This window comes from Triticum dicoccoides, chromosome 6B (genome assembly GCF_002162155.2).
Source record: "Triticum dicoccoides isolate Atlit2015 ecotype Zavitan chromosome 6B, WEW_v2.0, whole genome shotgun sequence".
Taxonomy (NCBI): Eukaryota; Viridiplantae; Streptophyta; class Magnoliopsida; order Poales; family Poaceae; genus Triticum; species Triticum dicoccoides.
The window spans coordinates 664367729-664393358 of record NC_041391.1 but is presented as its reverse complement, the minus strand read 5'-3'; the positions used below and the strand labels follow the sequence as shown (position 1 = coordinate 664393358).

The following is a 25630-nucleotide window of genomic DNA, read 5'->3' as shown; positions in this document are numbered from 1 at the left end:
ACAAAATAATTTTAGGGTGAGAAGAATTGTCACATTTTTTTTATCACTGTCACACGCTATGATAGTTTTTTTTATTACTGTCACACGCTTTTTTTTTAGGATCTATTACTGTCACACGCTATGCTAGTGCTATACTGCTACTTCCAGCTGGGCCCAAAGCCCCAGGAGATCACAGACCCATCGCCACCTGAACCGTGGGCCCGGGGCGTACGCCTCACATCCGAAGCCTATATAAGCAGCCACTTCCTAAGCCCCCCCTCTCCCCTCCCCCTTCCTCTCTGCCCCCCTCCCGGAAAAAAATCAGGAAAGGGGAGAGGAAACCAAGCAGGCGAATTTAGGGCTTTCTCCTCGGATTTCCTGCGATCTCGCCGCCGATTCGCCCAATCCAATGCCGCGCGCGTCCGGCTCCGCGGCCCGCCCGGCGGCCGCCGCCACCAGCGGTAAGAACGGGGCCAATCCGGGCTTTTTCGGGCTGATGGGGGTTTATTATCGGCGCGACGGCGCGCCGGTCCTTTCCGGCGGGCTTCGGGGGGCGCGGGGCGGCGGCTCCGACGCAATGCGTCTGGCTGATTGCGCTGGCTTGCCGGTTCTTTGGCCGGGGGATTCCGATTTAGATGCGCTTGCGTGCGCGCGGCTGATGGGGGCGTGCGGATTTGTTTTGGGGGCGGAGCCGCGATCGGACGCCGGTGTCGCCCCGATTGGGTTGCTCTGGTGCTTGGAATGGAGGGATGCCGTTGGGTAGTACGGAATAGGGCCCTGATTTTTGCTTCGGGAGGCTTGCCACCCTGCTGATGTACGGCGATAGGTAGGCTATTAGGTGCTTCTTGAATTGGGGGGCGGTGGTGTTACAGGGGAGCATCAGAATTGAAAGTTGGCCCTTTGGAAATGGTTCAGATGTTTCTTGGGTTGGTTTACCATGGAATTAGGGAACTTTGTAATTGATTTTTATTCACTTGATGATTTACTTTGTGCAAGAATTCTCATTGCTAGGTTCAGGCATGTTCAGTGGGATCTGATTTCCTCCATGAAAAATCTGTTGTAGTTTTCTTAATAGGTTGTAATTTAGCTGGCCATTTTTCTTCAGGGGGGTTTGTGTTGTTTAGGTTTATGCTGGCAGAGTCCTTTATTTACTAGTGTGCAAAAGTCATAATTATTGGACAGTACTACGGCACTTCCGCGCGAATCCGTCATCCACGTCGTTTTCTTGTTATACCTTGCATGCCGTGCGTGACCAGGCCCAGGGTCGTAGGTGCGCGGGAACGATGGACGAACGTTAAGATTCCCATCTTTGTTCATACTGGGATCTTGAAAAAGATATCAGAATGCTGAGAATTAGTTGTTTCCCATTATGAATTAGTTTGCTCGGATTAAATAGGTACAATGCTGTTGTTTACACTGATGTTATATCTCTGCCATAGCCTCTGACCGGCCTGCAATTCATTTTGTCAAATTAACTTAATTTATCTTACCCATCAATTTGCCTTAACAGATTATGAGTTAATCTATTTATTATGCGTGTAATTCTTCACCATCTTACATAATCCATCTGTGCCATACTGTATTATTTATTGGAAGCCAAGTCGATATGTACAAATGCCAGCCTTTGTCTCTGGAAAACCAATGTATTGTTAAAAGCTGTTTTCAATTTTACTAAGTTGCAAGTCGCATAAAATTTGTGTGGTTTTGTTTCCAAGGAAGACTTCCATAGTTTTATCAAATCATTGCCTTTTCACTTCATCAAGTTAGTACTCACCTATGAGTACACGTCCCCAGGACATGCTCTTCAATGGTAATATTTGTAACCTCTTGCTTTGATTTCCATTCCAGCGAGCAGCGATGCCGGCCACTCTGAGCCATCATGCAGCACACCTGCCTATCAGAAGGTGTTTCGCCCTGTTACTCGGTCGATGACCCGTATACCTCCTGCGGTTGCTGCTACACCTGATGCGAAGAAAAGAGTCGATAGCACAAGCAGCAATAGAAGTACTCCAGATGCTCGCTTTAGCATTCAGTTAGCTGCAGCACGGCCCACTGTAACCCGTGCTCGAACCCCTCAGGAAGTGACTAAATCTGCTTGGAAACCTCTTACTCAGCCTGCTGTTCTGAGTGAAGACCATAAGCGAGCAAGTACTCCTGCAACCAACCCTACTGCCAAGCGCTCCAGAGTTACTTCCGCACATGCTGCTAAAGATTCAGCTTCTAAAGTTAATCGAAATGTTCACAGTGGTATGTATTAGAGGCTTTGTGTACTCGTTTTAATCATTCATTTTTTTAGGACATTCATATTGTATTCCTAGTTTTGATTGGCTTTATTAATATCCAGGTAAAAAGAACAGAAACAAAGAATGTGCTAGTGAGGGTGATCAATCGGATGGTGCTGTCATCCCATCTCCACCAAAGAAGCTACAGAGCGGCAAGGGACCTTCTGATGTAGTTTCAAAAAGGAAAAGCACCATCAGAAGCAAGGGTGCTAAATTAGCTGCTCCGCTGATTATGGGGAATCCAAGAACTGAACTTGGAAATGATCCTGCCAGTGTTGATCCATTGCCTGCACAGCAGCTGCAACTTGAGATTGCAAAGAAGTCGAATGCCATTACAGAAGCTGTTGGCAGCCAAGTCAATCAGTCAGTTGCTGCAGCCATTACAGAAGCTATTTCCAGTGGAACAAGTCAAGTCAATCAGTTGGTTGCTCCAGCAACTACGGATGCTGTTGTCAGAGGAAAAAGGCAAGCTGATCAGTTGGTTACTCCAGTCATTACAGAAGCTCTTGGCAATAGAAGGCAGATCAGTGAGCCGGTTGCCCCAGTCATTACAGAAGCTGTTGGCAACAGAACACACCAGGTCAACCAGTTGGCTGCTCCCGTCGTTACATTGCCCAGGCAACACTTTCAAAATAACAATCAACAGAAGATCACCAAGATACCCCTGCACACAAGCCAGGCCAGCGTGCGGGCTGGTGCTACTGGCCCAATGGTCGTACCAAAGCTAGAAATAGGGAATGCGAATGAGTCTTCCCATGCTGTGTCGAGTGCTGCTTACAGGAAGGCACTGTTAATCAAGCAGCAAGAGCAGCTTCTGCAGCAATATAAGTTGGTGAATTCACAAGCGCAGCTTCACATCAAGGGTCCTGGTAAAGTTCTACTACTTTTGGAACTAAAATAGCTACAGGCAACATAATTCGGTGAATTCACACCTAAATTAGAACTGTTCTTTTGTATTCTCATTTCGAGGCAGGCATAGTTTTGGTGACCTGACCGTACTTGCCTCATTGCAATTTCAGCTCTGTTTGAGGATGATGAAGCGCCAGAGACAGAGCCGCTGGGGACAAGGTGCGCGCTCTGCAAGCTCGACCTCGCTTTTGAGGCCCATGGGGGCGCCGCCCACGTTGCCTCTGCTCCCCCTGTCATCGCTGTCCTTAGATGCCACCATACATTCCACAGCAGCTGCATCGAGGACGTCTACGGCCTCGCTGAGCCCGCCCAGTGTATTGCGTGCCTCGACAGCGAGACAGCGCACTGATGGTCAGCCAGTAGCACTGATCTGTGTGGCTGAGCTGCGGTGTAGGGCTTGAAAAGAAGGGTGCTCTTAGAGTGCATATATAGATGGTGTTGTTGTCTCTTGTCTGCTGGTAGAAATATTAGAGGTGGCTTGCTTGGCTCAGATCAAAGTCGAATTACCCTTTTGCCTTTTGCTTTAGGCGGTGTAATTAGCATTAGCAAGCTTTTGATTTTGATGGGCAGCCAGTTAATCCATCGGACACCATGGATGTTTCCTTATCATAGATATATATAGATATTGACCTGCATTTTCGGGTGCTTGGGTGGAAAAGTGTTCCATCTTCTGTGTGCATCAACTTCTGGAGCAAGTTCTTAAAAAGAAAAAAACTTCTTTGGTATTAGCAACAAGTTTTCATGAATGTACTATTTCTGGAGTAGCTTAGAACTTCTTTGTTCAGAAAAAAAAAGTATTGTTGAGGCAGGGGTCCCAACTCATTGTCAGACTTTCGGGCAGACTCTTTCAATCTTGGGCCGAGGTTCGGTGACGATTGCAGAAAAGCCGGAAGGTTTGCACCGCAGTCTGGGCTTTGAGAGAAAGAAAGAAAAGTGCTGGGGGCACTGATGTCGGAAAAACCTATTTGACGCTCACTGATGTCTGTGGTAACCTGGCACTGGAGTCCAGGCCTTGTGGCACAAGGTCTATTTGTGGCCCAGTTGTGTGAAATGCCCATGTAACGCTGAGGCCTACTGGTGTGGGGCCCAGCGAGAAAAGGCGGAGCGTACCTACTCGGATTCCCTGACTTTGGCATTCACGCATCGCACGCGAGCTGGTGCTGGCCGGCCGGTGTGTCAGGCGTCGCTTTGCCAGTGCAGCAGCATTCATTGACGACGAAACTGGGCGACGCGAACATATGCCGGTGGGGGTCGGTGGCAACTTTTTACCCCCAAACACATTCCGGATGCATGGAGAGAGTCAAGTTTTGTACTAGTAGCCTTCCTCCTCTTTGGTTCTCAGTAAATTGTGTTCTGTATACTACCGTAATGCTACTCCTGAAAACCAAGTAAAATGGCTTGCTAAACCAAAAGCCAAGGAGCCTTTTTTCCCCTCCTCCTGAAAAACCAAAGGCCTCCTCTCGCTTTTCATCTTCTGGGACAGATTGCGGGTCTCAAGGAACACAAAAGCGTGCGCGCTTCTTTTCATATCCCACCCCCAAAAATGCTCTCCCTTCCCCTGGTTTCACAAACCCGTGACGTCGTCTCCCGCCTCCACAAGCTTCAAACACAAAGCCAACTTCAAGGTGCCGATCTATTCTGTTTGGGTGTAAGAGCAACTCCAACACAGGCGGCCTCGCGTTTTGTCCGTTTGGATCGGCCAAGTTGACGACGCGTTCACTTTTTGGTTTGGATCGGCCGGTGTGCCGAACAGTGGCAGACCCATTTTTCTTTGCATATAAAAATCACACGGCCCAAATGAACATATTTAAACATTAAATGACCGGTCAACCATCGGTCTCAGTCCACTTAGACAACATTAAATGACCGGTCAACCATCGGCCGCAGTCCACTTAGACATTAATAAAACTTAAAAAACTAAAAAAATGCTTGTGTGGTCAGCGCACTACCCTAGGCATCGTCATCGTCCTCCTCCTCCCCGGAGCCGGTAAGATTGATGAACGCCGGCCAGCCCAAGGGAAAGTGGTCTCCTACTCCGCACGCGCCGCCTCCTCCGTCGTTTGCCTCGTCGGCGGCTGCACTGCAGCTGCGCGGGCGTGCTCCTCCTCCTCCCACTCTAGGGGTTCCTCCTCCGCCTCCTGTGCCAAGCGACACTCCAGCTCCATCTGTTGCTCGCCATCGCCGCGCTCGTCCGCCAGCGCGCACGCCCTCCATTGTTGGAGGTACGTGGCCTCCTGCTCCGGCGTCACCCCGAGCCACATGGGCGGCGCGCTGACCCACTCACAGAGCTGGCCTGTCCACTGGTAGAGCTCCGGCTCGAGCTCCTTGGACGGCGGCTCGGTCTTGGACTCAGGGAGGAACACCGTCGGTGGCAGGATGACGCTGTCGCCGGCTGCGGACAGCGCGAGGGCCTCCTCCAGGCCATGCCAATGCACGTCCTCCTCGTGTCTACTCTCCTCGGTTGATGTCTGTGTATGAGATCTTTGTTGTACTTATTATTTGAATCTTATTTGTTGCTTCTCAATCTTGCAAGCTGGGAATCAATGAGATGTGTAGGCATCTTTGTTGTATTTATTATTTGAATCTTATTTGTTGGTTCTGAATCATGCAAGCTGGAAAACACGGCATGATAATGCAGAAGACAACAACCATAACAAACTGTTCAAACCTGGTAGTATTGTCTATGTGAAAGTGCGGCAAATGTGTTGACCGTGTGTGTCCTGAGAATAATAATTCTAATTGTTCTGCATGTTGATCCCGTGGCACTGATAGAACGAGCCAATGTATTGCTTGTTTTAAGAATAAATTTTAATTAAAGGTAATTAAATTTAAGTAAAGTGACCACTAACACTTGTTATTACAGTACTAATACAGACCCGCTCATGAACCGACGTGTGGCCAGAATAGGTTTCTTAATGGAGGCGTTTGAATGCGCCAAGGGTGCATGTTCTGCCAGGCGTGCAGCGGGCGAGGGAGGGGTAGTAACTGTTGTCGCATGTACACACTCAGTTTACTATTGAATCCAGTTTTCCAAGAGCTGAAAAACGAACTGCTGGATATGGACTTCAGCAAGGAGTTCACCTTTTAGTTCACTTGAAGAGACTCCAATGGTGATCTGAGGGGTGAGCCTGCTGGATATGTACTTCAGCAAGGAGTTCACCTTTGAGTTCTCCGTTCAGCCCCATGGCTGCACCAAGTTGAATGTGATGTACACCAACGGACTTGGTGAAGCTCTGCCTCGACGAGTTCAAGCAGTACCTACAGGACGAGAAACCACAAGGTCGCAGGACTAGACCTTGTGCCTATCCATTCGTCTCCTGGCTGGGACCAGCGGATCGCCGTCGCCCAGGTATGCGTGCGGGATGAGGTTCTCGTCTACCACTATTGTAGGTCCATCAGAGGTCCTGGAGCATTCGCCCGTTTCATCGGCAGCACCGACTGCACCTTCGCTATGCTGGAGAGAAGGAAGAACGCGACGATTCGGCTATCTTGTGCAACAAGCTTGTTGACATCCAGAAGCAATACAAGATCATCGGCAATGGGCAGGAGAAGGACTTCATGGTTGATCTCACCGAGACCATCATCGACCCCTTCTACGCCAACATGAAAGAAGACAACGATATCAAGGACCTGAACACGTGGGAGGTACCTCTGAATCTAGCCTACATAACCTACACGGCCAAGGACGCATACACATGCTACGACAAGTACAGGCGGATCTTAGACATGAGGGTGTGTCTGCTTCCCGTAACCGACGAGTACACGGACATTCGCATGATAACCCACAAGTGTAGGGGATCGCAACAACTTTCGAGGGTAAAGTATTCAACCCAAATTTATTGATTCGACACAAGAGGAGCCAAAGAATACTCTTGAGTATTAGCAGTTGAGTTGTCAGCTCAACCACACCTGGATAACTTAGTATCTGCAGCAAAGTATTTAGTAGCAAAATAGTATGATAATAAAGGTAACCGTGGCAAAAGTAAAGATAATAGTTTTGGGGTTTTTGTAGTAGTTGTAACGGTAGTAACGGAAAAGTAAATAAGCGAAGAACAGTATGTGAAAAGCTCGTAGGCAATGGATCAGTGATGGATAATTATGTCGGATGCGATTCCTCATGTAATAGCTATAACATAGGGTGACACAGAACTAGCTCCAGTTCATCAATGTAATGTAGGCATGTATTTCGTAAATAGTCATACGTGCTTATGGAAAAGAACTTGCATGACATCTTTTGTCCTACCCTCCCGTGGCAGCGGGGTCCTAGTGAAAACTAAGGGATATTAAGGCCTCCTTTTAATAGAGAACCGGAACAAAGCATTAGCACGTAGTGAATACATGAACTCCTCAAACTACGGTCATCACCGAGAAGTATCCCGATTATTGTCACTTCGGGGTTGCCAGATCATAACACATAATAGGTGACTATAGACTTGCAAGATAGGATCAAGAACACACAAATATTCATGAAAACATAATAGGTTCAGATCTGAAATCATGGCACTCGGGCCCTAGTGACAAGCATTAAGCATAGAAAAGTCATAGCAACATCAATCTCAGAACATAGTGGATACTAGGGATCAAACCCTAACAAAACTAACTTGATTACATGGTAAATCTCATCCAACCCATCACCGTCCAGCAAGCCTATGATGGAATTACTCACGCATGGCGGTGAGCATCATGAAATTGGTGATGGAGGATGGTTGATGATGACGACGGCGAGGAATCCCCCTCTCCGGAGCCCCGAACGGACTCCAGATCAGCCCTCCCGAGAGATATTAGGGCTTGGCGGCGGCTCCGTGTCGTAAAAGGCGATGAAACTTTCTCCCTGATTTTTTTCTCCCCGAACGTGAATATATGGAGTTGGAGTTGAGGTCGGTGGAGGTCCAGGGGGCCCACGAGATAGGGGGCGTGCCCAGGAGGAGGGGGCGCGCCCCCTGTCTCGTGGACAGGGTGTGGGCCCCCTGGTGTATTTCTTTCGCCCAATAATTATTATAAATTCCAAAAAGTGCCTCCGTGGATTTTCAGGACATTCCAAGAACTTTTCTTTTCTACACATAAAACAACATCATGGCAGTTCTGCTGAAAACAACGTCAGTCCGGGTTAGTTTCATTCAAATCATGCAAGTTAGAGTCCAAAATAAGGGCAAAAGTGTTTGGAAAAGTAGATACGTTGGAGACGTATCAACTCCCCCAAGCTTAAACCTTTGCTTGTCCTCAAGCAATTCAGTTGATAAACTGAAAGTGATAAAGAAAAACTTTTACAAACTCTGTTTGCTCTTGTTGTTGTAAACATGAAAAGCTAGCATTCAGGTTTCAGCAAATATTATGAACTAACCATACTCACAATAACACTTAGGTCTCACAATTACTCATATCAATAGCATAATCAGCTAGCGAGCCATAATAATAAAACTCGGATGACAACACTTTCTCAAAACAATCATAACATGATATAACAAAATGGTATCTCGCTAGCCCTTTCTGAGACCGCAAAACATAAATGTAGAGCACCTTTAAAGATCAAGGACTGACTAAACATTGTAATTCATGGTAAAAGAGATCCAGTCAAGTCATACCCAATATAAACCAATAGTAATGAATGCAAATGACAGTGTGCTCTCTAGCGGGTGCTTTTAATAAGAAGGGTGATGACTCAACGTAAAAGTAAATAGATAGGCCCTTCGCAGAGGGAAGCATGGATTTGTAGAGGTGCCAGAGCTCGATTTTAAAATAGAGATTGAATAACATTTTGAGCGGCATGCTTTTGCTGTCAACGCAACAACTATGAGATGGCTGTATCTTCCATACTACATGCATTATAGGCAGTTCCCAAACAGAATGGTAAAGGTTTATACTCCCCCAACCACCAACAAGCATCAATCCATGGCTTGCTCGAAACAACGAGTGCCTCCAACTAGCAACAGCCTTGGGGGAGTTTTGTTTAATTATTTTGATTTGCTTTGATCTTTTTGGATCATGGGACTGGGCATCCCGGTTACCGGCCCTTTCTCATGAATGAGGAGCGGAGTCCACTCCTCTTGAGAATAACCCACCTATCATGGAAGATATAGGCAGCCCTAGTTGTAACATGAGCTGCTCGAGCATACAAAACAGAATTTCATTTGAAGGTTTAGAGTTTGGCACATACAAATTTACTTGGAACGGCAGGTAAATACCGCATATAGGAAGGTATAGTGGACTCATATGGAACAACTTTGGGGTTTAAGGAGTTTGGATGCACAAGCAGTATTCCCGCTTAGTACAGGTGAAGGCTAGCAAAAGACTGGGAAGCGACCAACTGAGAGAGTGACAACAGTCATGAACATGCATTAAAATTAATTTACACCGAGTACAAGCATGAGTAGGATATAATCTACCATGAACATAAATATCATGAAGGATATGTTGATTTGTTTCAACTACATGCGTGAACATGTGCCAAGTCGAGTCACTCAATTCATTCAAAGGAGGATACCATCCCATCATACCACATCATAATCATTCTAATAGCGTGTTGGCACGCAAGGTAAACCATTATAACTCAAAACTAATCAAGCATGGGACAAGCAACTATAATCTCTAAATGTCATTGCAAATATATTTACTTCATAATAAGCTGACTCAGGAACGATGAATTCATCATATTTACAAAAACAAGAGAGGTCGAGTTCATACCAGATTTTCTCATCCCAATAAGTCCATCATATATCGTCATTATTGCCTTTCACTTGCACGACCGAACGATGTGTATAATAATAAGAGTGCACGTGCATTGGACTAAGCTAGAATCTGCAAGCATTCAACTCAAGAGAGAAGACAAGATAATATGGGCTCTAAGTTAAATAAACAATCATGCATATGAGAGCCACTAAACATTTTCAATATGGTCTTCTCGACCCCCAAAGGAAAGAAAAGAAAATAAAACTATTTACACGGGAAAGCTCCCAACAAGTAAGAAGAACTAGAAATCTTTTGGGGTTTTCATTTTAATTTCTACTACAAGCATGGAAATTAAACTAACTAATTTTTCTAGGTTTTTTCTTAAGATTTATCAAACACACAAGAAGAAAGCAAAAAAAGAAAATTAAACTAGCATGGATAATACACTGAAAGAGTATGAGCACCGACGACTAGTGTGTGAACATGAATGTAAAGTCGGTGAGAAATACGTACTCCCCCAAGCTTAGGCTTTTGGCCCAAGTCGGTCTAATACCAAGGACCGCCGCTACTCTCCCCGGTGTACTTGGGGTGTAATCAAGATACCACTGGCTGGTCATCTCCGGATCCCACTGGACAGATGATGCATGATAAGGGTCCAGTTCAAGCTCCAGCTCAGGTTTAGGTTCTGGAGTAAAAGCTTGGGCTCAGTGATTGTACACCGCTTCCAGCGTGACAAGAAATTTTTCTGCAAGCAAATCAAACAATAAAGGTGCAGGAAAAATAATAATCTCAAAATGTTTCTTATTAAATCTAAGTTTATACAAGAGCATCCTCTCTTCTTGTCAACAATAAACTTGTGTGCTACCATGCTCTTGTAATCGAAAATGTGAGGAGGCAATTTTGTCTCCCCTTTCTCAAGGTGCCTAATGGGTATCTGAAAATGTCTAGCAAGACGTGCAGCATAGATACCTCCAAATATGGGGCCTTTTGTATGATTCAGGGCTAGCCGTTTAGCAACGACGGCACCCATACTAAAAGTATTGTCTCCAAGCAAGGTGTGTTGAAGAATGATAATATCAGGAACACTAAAGCTTCCACTATTCCCACGACCAATCAAGCATCTACTAGCGAATATGGCAAAGTAGCGTAAAACAGGAAAGTGTATGCTAGAGATTTTTGCCTCGGAACCCTTCTTTGGCTCCTCTACAGCGATAGTATTAACAAAGCCATCCACATCGTTACGATGGGGTTCCTCTAATTCTCCCTCATAAGATATCCTACATACTGTGCAAAAATCACGTAAAGACATTTCTCTGAATTCATCGTATAAATGAAATGATACTGAAGGCGGTGACTTCTTAGGATAATAATAAATTTTTTGCACGAAAGTATTGGTAAGTAAGAGATACTAATCGACCCGGTCATGGAGGAAACCGGTGAGGTCCGCATTCTCGATCAAAGAATAAAAATCTTCATGAATTCCAGCTTCTTTCAAGAAATTATCACATGGTCACTCACACGACCGTACTTCCGCTAAGCGAGGAAGATTATACTTGGCTTTTTCCTTCTCTTTAGCTTGTTTTTCTTGAGAGCCTTGGCTAGAAGAACCCCTCAAAAGTCTCCTTAACATTTTCTGAAAATTTCTGAAATTTTAGTAACTTCAAAATAAAAGTGAATAAAACTAAACAAGATTGGTAGCAAGTACTCCTAAAAGTGCCTAGAGCCTATATCATGCATTAGAATTGCTTGGGACCTCATAAATTTAACATGCAAGCTCAAGAACATGGTCACCAATGCAGCAAAAATTTGCAATGAATAAAGCACTAGAACAAAAACTAATTGGACCAATGGAGGAGTCACATACCAAGCAACAATCTCCCAAAGCAGTTTTGTGAATGGAGCTTTGAGCAAGGAGATCGAAAATCGCAGCAAAATGAGCTAGAACTCGCGCTTGAGCTGGATGGGGTTTTTTTTTGGGTAGAAGATGAAGTGTGTGGGTGCTGGCATAAGTGGAGGGGGCCACCAGGGGCCCACGAGACAGGGGGCGCGCCCAGGTGGGGTGGGCGCGCCCTCCACTCTCGTGGCCTGATGCTTGCCCCTTCTGCAGTGATTTCAGTGCCTAAAATCCTCAAATATTCCATAAAAAAATCATACTAAATTTGTAGGGCATTTGGAGCACTTTTATTTTCGGGATATTTTTTAATGCACGGATAATTCAGAAAACAGACAGATAATACTAGTTTTGCTTTATTTATTCTAAATAACAGAAAGTAAAAAGAGGGTACAGAAGGTTGTGCCTTCTAGTTTCATCCATCTCATGATCATCAAAATGAATCCACTAACAAGGTTGATCAAGTCTTGTTAACAAACTCATTCCGAATAACACGGAACCGGAGAAATCTCGAATAACACTAAGTTACCTCAACGGGGATATGAAAATCCCCAACAATAAGAATATCATACTTTTTCTTGACAGTAGGGAGAGGAAATTCAAAACCTCCAATAATAATAGTTGGAACTTTTCCAATAGAATTGATGCTATGAACTTGAGATTGTTTCCTCGGAAAGTGTACCGTATGCTCATTACCATTAACATGAAAAGTGGCATTGCCTTTGTTGCAATCAATAACAGCCCCTGCAGTATTCAGAAAAGGTCTACCAAGGATAATCGACATACTATCGTCCTCGGGAATATCAAGAATAACAAAGTCCGTTAAGATAGTGACATTTGCAACCACAACAGGCACATCCTCACAAATACCGACAGGTATAGCAGTTGATTTATCAGCCATTTGCAAATATATTTCAGTAGGTGTCAACTTATTCAATTCAAGTCTACGATATAAAGAGAGAGGCATAACACTAACACCGGCTCCAAGATCACATAAAGCAGTTCTAACAAAATTTCTTTTAGTGGAGCATGGTATAGTTGGTACCCCGGGATCTCCAAGTTTCTTTGGTATTCCACCCTTAAAAGTATAATTAGCAAGCATTGTGGAAATTTCAGCTTCCGGTATCTTTCTTTTATTTGTAATGATATCCTTCATATACTTAGCATAAGGATTTACTTTCAGCATATCAGTTAAGCGCATACGTAAGAAGATAGGTCTAATCATTTCAGCAAAGCGCTCGAAATCCTCATCATCCTTTGTCTTGGATGATTTAGGAGGAAAGGGCATGGGTTTCTGAACCCATGGTTCTCTTTCTCTACCGTTCTTCCTAGCAACAAAATCTCTCTTATCATAACGTTGATTCTTTGGTTGTGGGTTATCAAGATCAACAGCAGGTTCAATCTCTACTTCATTGTTTTTGCTAGGTTGAGCATCAACATGAACATTATCATTAACATTATCACTAGGTTCATGTTCATCACCTGATTGTGTATCAGCATAAGAAATAGAAATATTATTGGGATTCTCAGGTGTGTCTATAGTAGGTTCACTAGAAGCATGCAAAGTCCTATCATCTTTCTTTTTCTTCTTTTTGGAAGAACTAGGTGCTTCTAAATTATTTCTCTTAGAATCTTGCTCGATTCTCTTAGGGTGGCCTTCAGGATACAGAGGTTCCTGAGTCATTCTACCAGTTCTAGTAGCTGATAACCCGCAAGTATACGGGATAGTTGTAGCCTCTTTCAATAAGTAAGAGTGTCGAACCCAACGAGGAGCTAAAGGTAGAACAAATACTCTCTCAAGTCCTATCGGCGACTAATACGACTCTACGCACGCTTAGTGTTCGCTTTACCTAGAACAAGTACGAAACTAGAAGTACTTTGTAGGTGTTGTTGGATAGCTTTGCAAGATAATAAAGAACAAGTAAATAAAAACTAGGGGCTGTTTAGATAAAGATGCAATAAAGTAAATATAGCGAGTGTGGAAGAGTGGTGGTAGGAGTTGTGGAATTGCCCCTAAGCAATTGACTATGTTACTAGACCGGTAATCACTATTGCAATTCTATTTGAGGGAGAGGCATAAGCTAACATACTTTCTCTACTTGGATCATATGCACTTATGATTGGAACTCTAGCAAGCATCCGCAAGTACTAAAGATTCATTAAGGTAAGACCCAACCATAGCATTAAAGCATCAAGTCCCCTTTATCCCATACGCAACAATCCCCTTACTCGGGTTTGTGTTTCAGTCACTCACGCAACCCACTATAAGCGAATCATGAACGCATTGCAACACCCTACAGCGGGAATCCCTCACGCTTGCGCGACACGGAGGGCACTACAGGACAACACCAATAATAAAACATGCAACTCAAACCAATCATAGCAATTCATCAATCATCGATAGGACAATGGAAATCTACTCAAACATCATAGGATGGCAACACATCATTGGATAATAATATGAAGCATAAAGCACCATGTTCAAGTAGAGGGTACAACGGGTTGCGGGAGAGTGGACCGCTGGATATAGATGGGGGAAGGTGATGGAGATGTTGGTGAAGATGGCCGCGGTGTTGGTGAAGATCGCGGTGATGATGATGGCCCCGGCAGCGTTACGGCGCCACCGGAAGCAAGGGGGAGAGAGCCCCCTTCTTCTTCTTATTCTTCCTTGACCTCCTCCCTAGATGGGAGAAGGGTTTCCCCTTTGGTCCTTGGCTCCCATGGCTTGGGAGGGGCGAGAGCCCCTCCGAGATTAGATCTATCTCTCTGTTTCTGCGTTCTCTGTTTCTTCCCCTTCACCGTTTCCTTTATATCTAGAGATCCGTAACTCTGATTGTGGTGAATCTTTCGCCCCGATTTTTCTCGTAAAATTAGCTTTCTTGTGGCAAAAGGAGAGCGTCAACCGCCTTACGGGTGGCCCACGAGAGCCCAGGGCGCGCCCAGGGGGGTGGGCGCGCCCCCCTGTCTCGTGGCCACCTCGGACACTGTTTCACGTTGATTCTTCCTCCAGAAAATCCCAAATATTCCAAAATAATTCTCTGTCCGTTTTTATCCCGTTTGGATTCCGTTTGATATGGGGTTTCTGCGAAACATAAAACATGCAACAGACAGGAACTGGCACTGGGCACTGGATCAATATGTTAGTCCCAAAAAAATAGTATAAAAAGTTGCCAAAAGTATATGAAAGTTGAATAATATTGGCATGGAACAATCAAAAATTATAGATACGACGGAGACGTATCAGTAGCCACTCTAACAGCAAAGTCATTTTTATTATTTAATTCATCAAGCAAATCATTTTGAGCTCTAAGTACTTGCTCAGCTTGAGTAGCAACCATAGACGCATATTTGCTAATGACTTTAAGTTCACCTTTAACTCTAGCCATATTATCGCTCACGCATCCTATCTCGAAAGCATTATTCTTTAACTCTCTACCAACATAAGCATTAAAACTTTCTTGTCTAGCCATAAAGTCATCAAATTCATCTAAGCATGGGCTATGAAATTTAGTAGAGGGTATTTCAACTTTATCGTATCTATAGAGGGAATTTACCTTTACTACCCGTGTCGGGTTATCAAGACAATGTGGTTCTTCAACATGCGGTATATTAAGACCATGTATTTCTTCAATAGGAGGTAAATTCTTAACATCTTCAGCTTTAATACCTTTTTCTTTCATTGATTTCTTTGCCTCTTGCATATCTTCAGGGCTGAGAAATAAAACACCTCTCTTCTTCGGAGTGGGTTTAGGAATAGGCTCAATTGGTTCAGGAATTGCCTCAGGAATTGGCTCAAGAAGAGTCCAATTATTTTCATTAGTCAACATATTATTCAATACTAATTTAGCTTTGTCGATTGTTCTTTCCCTGAAAACACAACCAGCACAACTATCCAAGTAGTCCTTGGAAGCATCAGTTAGTCCATTACAAAAGATATCAAGTATTTCATTTTTCTTGAGAGGATGATCAGGCAAAGCATTAAGTAATCAGAGAAGCCTCCCCAAGCTTGTGGGAGACTCTCTTCTTTGATTTGCACAAAATTATATATTTCCCGTAAGGCAGCTTGTTTCTTATGAGCAGGGAAATATTTAACAGAGAAGTAATAAATCATATCCTGGGGACTACGCACACAACCAGGAGCAAGAGAATTATACCAAGTCTTAGCATCACCCTTTAATGAGAACGGAAATATCTTAAGGATATAAAAATAGCGAGATCTATCATCATGAGTAAATAGGGTAGCTATATCATTCAACTTGGTAAGATGTGCCACAACAGTTTCAGACTCAAGGCCATAAAAAGGATCGGATTCAACTAAAGTAATAATCTCAGGATCAACAGACAATTCATAATCCTTATCAGTAACAAAGATAGGTGAAGTGGCAAAAGAAGGGTCATGTTTCATTTTAGCATTTAAAGTCTTTTGTTTCAGCTTAGCTAACAATTTCTTAAGATCTGATCTATCATTGCAAGCAAGAAAATCTCTAGCAGTTTCTTCATCCATAACATAACCCTTAGGAACAACATGTAATTCATAATCATTCAGAGAACCTTCATCATCACTATCATCAATAATAGCATCTTCAATAATTTCATTCTCTCTAGCCCTAGCAAGTTGTTCATCAAGAAATTCACCTAATGGCAAAGTAGTATCACGCACAGAAGTAGTTTCATCATAGGTATCATGCCTAGCAGAAGTGGCATCATCAATAATATGCGACATATCAGAATTCATAGCAGTGGCAGGTTTAGGTGTCGCAAGTTTACTAATAACAGAAGGAGAATCTAGTGCAGAGCTAGATGGAAGTTCCTTACCTCCCCTCGCAGTTGAGGGCAAAATCTTGGTTTTAGCGTCTTTCAAGTTCTTCATAGTGATCAACAGATATAAATCCCAAGTGACTCAGAGAATAGAGCTATGCTCCCCGGCAACGGCGCCAGAAATTAGTCTTGATAACCCACAAGTGTAGGGGATCGCAACAGATTTTGAGGGTAAAGTATTCAACCCAAATTTATTGATTCGACACAAGGGGAGCCAAAGAATATTCTTGAGTATTAGCAGTTGAGTTGTTAGTTCAACCACACCTGGATAACTTAGTATTTGCAGCAAAGTATTTAGTAGCAAAGTAGTATGATAATAAAGGTAACGGTGGCAAAAGTAAAGATAATAGTTTTTGGATTTTTGTAGTAGTTGTAACAGTAGTAACGGAAAAGTAAATAAGCGAAGAACAGTATGTGAAAAGCTCGTAGGCAATGGATCAGTGATGGATAATTATGCCGGATGCGATTCCTCATGTAATAGCTATAACATAGGGTGACACAGAACTAGCTCCAGTTCATCAATGTAATGTAGGCATGTATTCCGTAAATAGTCATACGTGCTTATGGAAAAGAACTTGCATGACATCTTTTGTCCTACCCTCCCGTGGCAGCGGGGTCCTAGTGGAAACTAAGGGATATTAAGGCTCCTTTTAATAGAGAACCGGAACAAAGCATTAGCACATAGTGAATACATGAACTCCTCAAACTACGGTCATCACCGAGAAGTATCCCGATTATTGTCACTTCGGGGTTGTCGGATCATAACACATAATAGGTGACTATAGACTTGCAAGATAGGATCAAGAACACACATATATTCATGAAAACATAATAGGTTCAGATCTGAAATCATAGCACTCGGGCCCTAGTGACAAGCATTAAGCATAGCAAAGTCATAGCAACATCAATCTCAAAACATAGTGGATACTAGGGATCAAACCCTAACAAAACTAACTTGATTACATGGTAAATCTCATCCAACCCATCATCGTCCAACAAGCCTACGATGGAATTACTCACGCACAACGGTGAGCATCATGAAATTGGTGATGGAGGATGGTTGATGATGACGACGGCGAGGAATCCCCCTCTCCGGAGCCCTGAACGGACTCCAGATCAGCCCTCCCAAGAGAGATTAGGGCTTGGCGGCGGCTCCGTATCGTAAAACGTGATGAAACTTTCTCCCTTATTTTTTCTCCCCGAACGTGAATATATGGAGTTGGAGTTGAGGTCGGTGGAGGTCTAGGGGGCCCACGAGATAGGGGGGGCGCGCCCAGGAGGAGGGGGCACGCCCCCCTGTCTCGTGGATAGGATGTGGGCTCACTGGTGTATTTCTTTCGCCCAATAATTCTTATAAATTCCAAAAAGTGCCTCCGTGGATTTTCTGGACATTCCGAGAACTTTTCTTTTCTACACATAAAACAACATCATGGCAGTTCTGCTGAAAACAGCGTCAGTCCGGGTTAGTTTCATTCAAATCATGCAAGTTAGAGTCCAAAACAAGGGCAAAAGTGTTTGGAAAAGTAGATTCGTTGGAGACGTATCACCGCAGCATCATGATCAAGCGTGCGAGGAATGTCTAGATGATGTACTTTATCGGTTTAAGCACCTTTACCATCTGAGTGTTTCATGCATTAGCGTATGTGTCGTAATTATCTGTTTTGTTCGAAATATTTCGTCTAAGAACCCATTAACCTTTTTGCTTTTTTTCTATTGGCTATTTGCTCATGTATGTAACTAGTTCATTGAGATGTCGTGCTTTGAATCTACTTCCTCCCAACATATTCCCCTTCTCAGGTGGAGCCAGCAGGTCTTGTACACAGACATCTGGGACCAACCATTTATCCATTTGTATTTCTTTATTTTGTTCAATCTTTCATCCTCTTCCTATACATCAGCTGGCGGCGCTGCCGCGCACGCCTCGGTGACCCATCATAGCCTATGGCGTTGGCCAGGCCATCCCTCTACTCCCACACATTGTCCGGCGGCGGCAACTCCATCGGCCCACCTTGCACCCAAACAAGTCAAACCTCGTACCCCCCTCCACCTGCGTCTTCCCCTGCTCCGGTTCGTTCGGTCCGAGGTCTCAATGTCGTCCTCTGCCTTGCTGCTCTCGCCATGGTGCCGTCGTCTATCGTTCCCAACATGGTCAGCAAAACAAGTGGAATCGAGAGACGGCTGTCCCGGGCCCTCCAGGTCCATGGCCTAGGTTTTGTTGTTTAACATGCGCAGCCCATGACATGTTTCAACTTTTTTTGGATCCAGCAGGTATCAAGCGCCCTTTGGGCCTCCCAGCCTAGCTTGTCTATAACATCAGCATCCCAGGTTATATTTGTTTTTTAAGACGATGCATAGCTCAGTTCTATTTTTCTATAAGAATGCAAAACTGAACCTATGTTTTGCCTTCTATAATAGTATATATATTTATATTTATATCTTATTTTATTACACATATATAATACAAACAACATAAGGTTCCGTTAAACCTATCGTTCATCCAACCATTTTATAGACCTTCCCACTTCCTTTATTTTTCGTTTTCATTAATCCTATATCTGAATTTTGTCCCACTTTTTTTCTAATGTAATCTGAGTTTTCTTCCAGTACTTTTCCCTAGAACCAACTCAACTGTCCCACGTCTAGCCTAAAAAATAATATTACCCCACGTCCTGTTAACTCATCAACTTAGAATGATATATAACTTGGCAAGTTAACTCCTGGTGATTGCATACATAAACTTGCAAAGATTTTACTGACCAATGCAGTAATAGACGTGCAATCATGTGTTTATGTTTTTATAACATTTCTTCGTCCAGCCCAACATGATATTTTCACCCAGCCGAGCAACTCCACAGATTTCAAGAAAAATGCAAAAGGGCTTTAAATTCTACCATAATATATAAACGGGTTGCATAGGCTCTACATCATTGTTTCACCTAGCCCACCAAATGGACTAAAAAACAAAAGGACTGGCTGACATGTGGGCCAGTAGGTCGAAGCCTAAGCACTTTCACAAAAAATAAAAATACAAAGGTACACGCCTAAGCAAGGCGTTGGATTCACATCCAACGACCGACATTCTTCTTCAATCTCTCGTCTTCTTCCCCTAGCGCTGCTGAGACTGCCTGCTCTAGCCTCCGCCGTCCAGCGGCGCTATTTTGCACGACTCGTAGCGAAATGCTACCCCACTGACGGCCAGGCCATCCCTCCACTCCTCCGTACCTCCTGTTATTCTCTGCCGAGTGTAGGCCCATCCAGCACCCGAACCAGTCAAGTTTCCCACTCCTCTCCGTCTGCAACTCCACTGCCGCATCATCCCCATCTCCGGGGCATTCCAATCTTGGGCCTCACCGTCGTCCACAGACTTGATGCGCTCTGCACAGTGTGGTCAACATGGTCAACAAACGAGAGTCATCGGAAGATGACTGTATGTGGAGAGGCTGACAGTGGGGACGCATCACGCCCATGGACGCATGCATGCAACTGCATCCTTTTTACCCTACAAACAATGTTTTCTCCCCCTGACAGCTGGGACCCACCAGCTACATCTTCGCACGCAAGGAAGTGTGTCCCTATTACGGGAAAAAAACGATTCTTCACCCTAACAGCTAGGACTCACCAGCTATATCTTCGCACGCAAGGAAGTGCATCCTTATCCTCCCTAACAGTTGGGACCCACCCGGTCGAAGCGTATGTAGTGTTGTCTGTGTACTGCTACCTCTTGAGCACTACGTTGGTTTTCCCTTGAAGAGGAAAGGATGATGCAGCAAAGTAGCGTAAGTATTTCCCTCAGTTTTTGAGAACTAAGGTATCAATCCAGTAGGAGGCTCCTCAAAAGTCCCTCGTACCTACACAAACAAACAAGAACCTCGCAACCAACGCGATAAAGGGGTTGTCAATCCCTTCATGGTAACTTGCAAAAGTGAGATCTGATAGAGATAATAAGATAAGATAAATATTTTTGGTATTTTTTATGATATAGATTGGAAAGTAAAGATTGCAAAAAGATAGATCGGAAACTTATATGATAAAAGATAGACCCGGGGGCCATAGGTTTCACTAGTGGCTTCTCTCAAGATAGCATAAGTATTACGGTGGGTGAACAAATTATTGTCGAGCAATTGATAGAAAAGTGCATAGTTATGAGATTATCCAGGCATGATCATGTATAGGCATCACGTCCACAACAAGTAGATCTAAATGATTCTGCATCTACTACTATTACTCCACACATCGACCGACTCCTGCATGCATCTAGAGTATTAAGTTCATAAGAACAGAGTAACGCATTAGGCAAGATGACATGATGTAGAGGGATAAACTCAAGCGATATGATATAAACCCCATCTTTTTATCCTCTATGGCAACAATACAATACGTGCCTTGCTTCCCCTTCTGTCACTGGTAAAGGACGCCGCGAGGGGCCCACGAGGGTGGGGGCGCGCCCGCCCCCCTAGGGCGCGCCGGGCACCCTCGTGGCCGCCTCGAATGCTTCTTGACGTGCACTCCAAGTCTCCTGGGTTGCGTTTGTTCCAAAAAGATCGCTCCCGAAAGTTTCATTCTGTTTGGACTCCGTTTGATATTCCTTTTCTTCGAAATACTGAAATAGGCAAAAAAACAGCAATTCGGGCTGGGCCTCTGGTTAGTAGGTTAGTCCCAAAAATGATATAAAAGTGTAAAGTAAATCCCATAAACATCCAAAACGGGTAATATAATAGCATGGAACAATCAAAATTTATAGATACGTTGGAGACGTATCATGCACATACCGGTCGATTGGTCTATCTGCCATGATGGACCATGGCCGAGTAAGGAGCGGTAGCAGTTCAGCCAGTCCAGTCCAAACCATGTACACGCACGTGTAGCCAGATGCCAAAAAATACGGCCACGTACATACATACGGGCGGGGTCTCGAACGCGTACTCGCGCATACGTACGGCCAGGGCTCGTGTACATGGAGAGGCCACAGACGACAGCAATGGCATCATGTTAATTGGAAGCCAACCGGCTGGGTCGGAACGGAGAAACTATGTCGTGTTCATGGGGAGGCAACGGAATGCGTCGTGTTCATTGGGAGGCAATGGCATACGTCGTGTTCATCAAGAGCCAACCGGCTTGGACAGAACAGCCGAAATGAGGCCTGGTGTACCGTAAAACAGAGGAAACAGGCCTTTTGTTCGACCACGTAAAGTCGAAACAGGGTCCTGTTCATCGGGAAGGGTCTGGCGTACCGCAAAATAGTGGAAACAGACTTCTGTTTGAGCTCCTACGGTCGAAACAGGGTCCTGTTGATTGGGAGGGGTGTGGCGTACCGCAAAACAAAGGAAACAGACTTCTCTTCGACCTTCTACAGTCAAAACAGGGGTCCTGTTCATCAGGAGGGGTGTGGCGTACCGCAAAACGGGATTCCACGAGCTACTGTTTATCCACCATCGACTTCCTCCAGCCTCCACCTTCTATTGTTCATCCACTGTCGACTTCCTCCAGCCTCCACCAGCTACTGTTCATCCACGGGGTCCTGTTCATCCAGCCTCCACCGGCTACTGTTCATCCAGTCCTCCATGGGGTCCTGTTCATCCAACCTCCACCGGCTACTATTCAACCAGCTTTCCACAGGGTCCTGTTCAACCAGCCCCTCCACGGGGTCCTATTCAACTAGCCCTCCACGGGCTCCCTCCACTGGCTACTGTTCATCCACCCCAACCTCCTTGATCGGGGTCCTGTTCATCCAGCGGCAACGACCTCTACTACCACGGGATCCTGTTCATCCAACCCCCACCGGGAACTGTTCATCCAACCCCAACCACGCATGTCTTGACTTGTTCAACCAACCCCCATGTTCACTGTTCATCAAGAGGCAGTAGGTTCAATCGGTTTCAGTTAGCAGCAGTAGCGAAGGAATCACTCGGGTTCAGTTAACAGCAAGGGATCGATCGGGGTTCAGTAACGTAGCTAGTGCAATCGCTCGGATTCAGTTAGAGCGTAGCGCCTCGCTCGGGTTCAGTTAGAGTGCAATGCCTCGCACACATGCGCGACGTGTACGAGAGAAACGCGCAAACTTGTGTGCATCGCTCGTCCCCGACCACCCACCGTAACCGGGAACTCCCGAAATTTTCCTCGCCCTTGCTTCTACCACGATTTTTTCCATCATGGACGGCCCAAAGAATGTCATGCAGGTGCGTCTTCGGCCCGCCCAGGACGAAAAGCCCATTTTCTGTCATGGTTTTTTGTCATAGAAGTAGGAGCCCACCACATCTATGATGATACCGGGTTTTGTCACAATTATCATCATAGAAGTGCCATAAGCATGACAGAAAAAAATTTCGTTCGACCCAAAATGTCATAGATGTGTCTTTTTTTGTAGTGTGCGGTGCGGGTCCAGATGCCAACCATGGGCAGGTTGATATCTGGGTATCGGAGGGGCTGGCGGTACTGTCAGTGCCACCACGCCTGGTGCACCGGTATGTACAAGTGCTCCCTCTCCCGTGGTGGCGGGACGCATCGAGGAGGTGGAAACGGTGGCGCGTGGGACGAGCTCGTGCTGGGGCAGAACTTGCCTTTGCCCTTCCGCTGAAGAAACCCATGGCGTGCTAGATAGGGTTTGTTGTCGCTGATGAGGGAGCAAGCGTGGCAGAATGTGAATGGGGGATGGAAGTGGATGACACCCCCCCATACGCTTGCATTAGAAAAGGACGAGGACCCGATGCTTCCACACGCTACCATGCAGGCCTGAGTTAGGTGGCGACATTGACTACGACCGCATGCGGTGGTTGGGCGGCTAACAGGTGGGGTGCGGCGGACATCGAGAGGACACGCGCCGTGTCCGTTTCGTGTCCGTGTAGACGCAAACCAGGTGCAAATTTGGGCCTAAAATGCGTCCAGACGGACACCGAGCAGACGCGGTTTGGGTTTGGGTCTGCGGATTGGGCCGGCGCTTTGGTCCATTTCGACCCAAATGGACACGCACAAATGAAATGGGTCGCTGCATTGGAGTTTCCCTATGCGGACAAACAACACGACCCAACGTGCCGACACAAACGGATGGATGTCCTTTTTTGACCCATTTTGGCCCATATTTGGGTCTGGTTTACGTTGTTGGGGACACGCAACATGTTGTCCTACCATGGTCTGCCCGTTTGTGGTAGACCATTCTCCCTTCCAACAAGGACCACACCCTCTTTGCCATTCCCGCCGCCCATTTTCAGTCTCTGCGCCACCACCCACTCCCTCCATTCATCGGCTGTGCCTCGCCACCGCCCATCCCTGTGGCCGCCCACAAGGTGTTCGACTATTTGTTCAACTCGGTCAAGGCGCATCCACGCCTGCCTTCGTCCAGTGAGGTACAGTTTCATCATGGTGGACAGTTCGAATGAGTTTTTTTACAACTTCATATGTTCATCATCATCTGAAGAATCGTTTGACAATAATGATGATGGTCTGATAGCTGCTTTGGTTGTGAATGAGCATGTTGCTGAAGGAAATATGCCCTAGTGGCAATAATAAAGTTGTTATTTTATATTTCCTTATTTCATGATAAATGTTTATTATTCATACTAGAGTAGTATTAACCGGAAACTTGATACATGTGTGGATACATAGACAAAATACCGTGTCCCTAGTAAGCCTCTACTAGACTAGCTCGTTGATCAAAGATGGTTAAGTTTCCTAACCATAGACATGTGTTGTCATTTGATGAACGGGATCACATCATTAGAGAATTATGTGATGGACAAGACCCATCCGTTAGCTTAGCATAATGATCGTTCAGTTTTATTGCTATTACTTTCTTCATGTCAAATACATATTCCTCCGACTATGAGATTATGCAACTCCCGGATACCGGAGGAATGCCTTGTGTGCTATCAAACGTCACAATGTAACTGGGTGATTATAAAGATGCTCTACAGGTATCTTCGAAGGTGTTTGTTAGGTTGGCATAGATCGAGATTAGGATTTGTCACTCCGAGTATCGGGAGGTATCTCTGGGCCCTCTTGGTAATGCACATCATAAGAAGCCTTGCAAGCAAAGTGACTAATGAGTTAGTTGCAGGATGATGCATTACAGAACGAGTAAAGAGACTTGCCGGTAATGAGATTGAACTAGTTATGAAGATACCGACGATCGAATCTCGGGCAAGTAACATACCGATGACAAAGGGAATAACTATGTTGTCATAACAGTTCGATCGATAAAGATCTTCGTAGAATATGTGGGAGCCAATATGAGCATCCAGGTTCCGCTATTGGTTATTAACCAGAGAGGTGTCTCGGTCATGTCTACATAGTTCTCGAACTCGTAGGGTCCGCACGCTTAACATTCGATGACGATTTTGTATTTTATGAGTTATGTGATTTGGTGAACGAATATTGTTCGAAGTCCCGGATGAGATCACGAACATGACGAGGAGTCTCTAAATGTTCAAGAGGTAAAGATTGATATATAGGATGATAGTATTCGGACACCGTAAGTGTTCCGGATAGTATCGGGTATTTATCGGACTACCGGGGGGGGTACCGGAACCCTCCGGGGGAATATTGGGCCTTATGGGCCATATGAGGGGAGCACACCAGCCCAACAAGAGGTGGCTCCCCCCTAAGGAAGGAGGCCGAATAGGAGAAGGAGGAGGGGGTTCGCCCCCCCTTTCCTTCCTCCTCCCTCTCTCCCCTTTTCCCCTTCCGGTAAAAGGAAAGGGGGGGCGAATTGGAATAGGGCCCCCAAGTAGGATTCCTCCTACTTGGGGCGCCCAAGGCAGCTCCCCTCCCCCTCCCGCCTATATATACATGGGGAGGGGCACCTAGAACACACACCAACAATTGTTAGCCGTGTGCGGAGCCCCCCTCCACAGTTTATGCCTCCGGTCATATTCTCGTAGTGCTTAGGCGAAGCCCTGCGCGAATAACTTCACCATCACCGTCACCACGCCGTCGTTCTGAAAGAACTCATCTACTTCCATGACACTCTGCTGGATCAAGAGTTCGAGGGACATCATCGAGCTGAATGTGTGCAGAACTCAGAGGTGCCGTACGTTTGGTGCTTGATCGGTCGGAATGAGAAGAAGTTCAACTACATCAACCACATTGGAAA

The 25630-nt window shown here is 45.2% G+C and overlaps 1 protein-coding gene across 1 annotated transcript; it reads left to right on the top strand.

Moving 5' to 3' along the window:
- Positions 1-271: 271 nt before the first annotated feature.
- LOC119325114 lies at positions 272-3828 on the top strand. The gene is made up of 4 exons (XM_037598855.1): positions 272-440; positions 1828-2226; positions 2324-3130; positions 3281-3828. The coding sequence occupies exons 1-4, from the start codon at positions 389-391 to the stop codon at positions 3517-3519; spliced, it is 1497 nt and encodes a 498-aa protein (XP_037454752.1). The 5' UTR covers positions 272-388; the 3' UTR covers positions 3520-3828.
- The last annotated feature ends 21802 nt before the right edge of the window (positions 3829-25630 follow it).

Bases quoted from the DNA above. Each gene is read 5' to 3' on its own strand.
- LOC119325114 (XM_037598855.1), top strand. From the start codon at position 389: ATGCCGCGCGCGTCCGGCTCCGCGGCCCGCCCGGCGGCCGCCGCCACC. The intron at 441-1,827 runs GTAAGAACGGGG...TTTCCATTCCAG, and splicing joins GGCGGCCGCCGCCACCAGCG to CGAGCAGCGATGCCGGCCAC. The intron at 3,131-3,280 runs GTAAAGTTCTAC...TTGCAATTTCAG, and splicing joins GCTTCACATCAAGGGTCCTG to CTCTGTTTGAGGATGATGAA.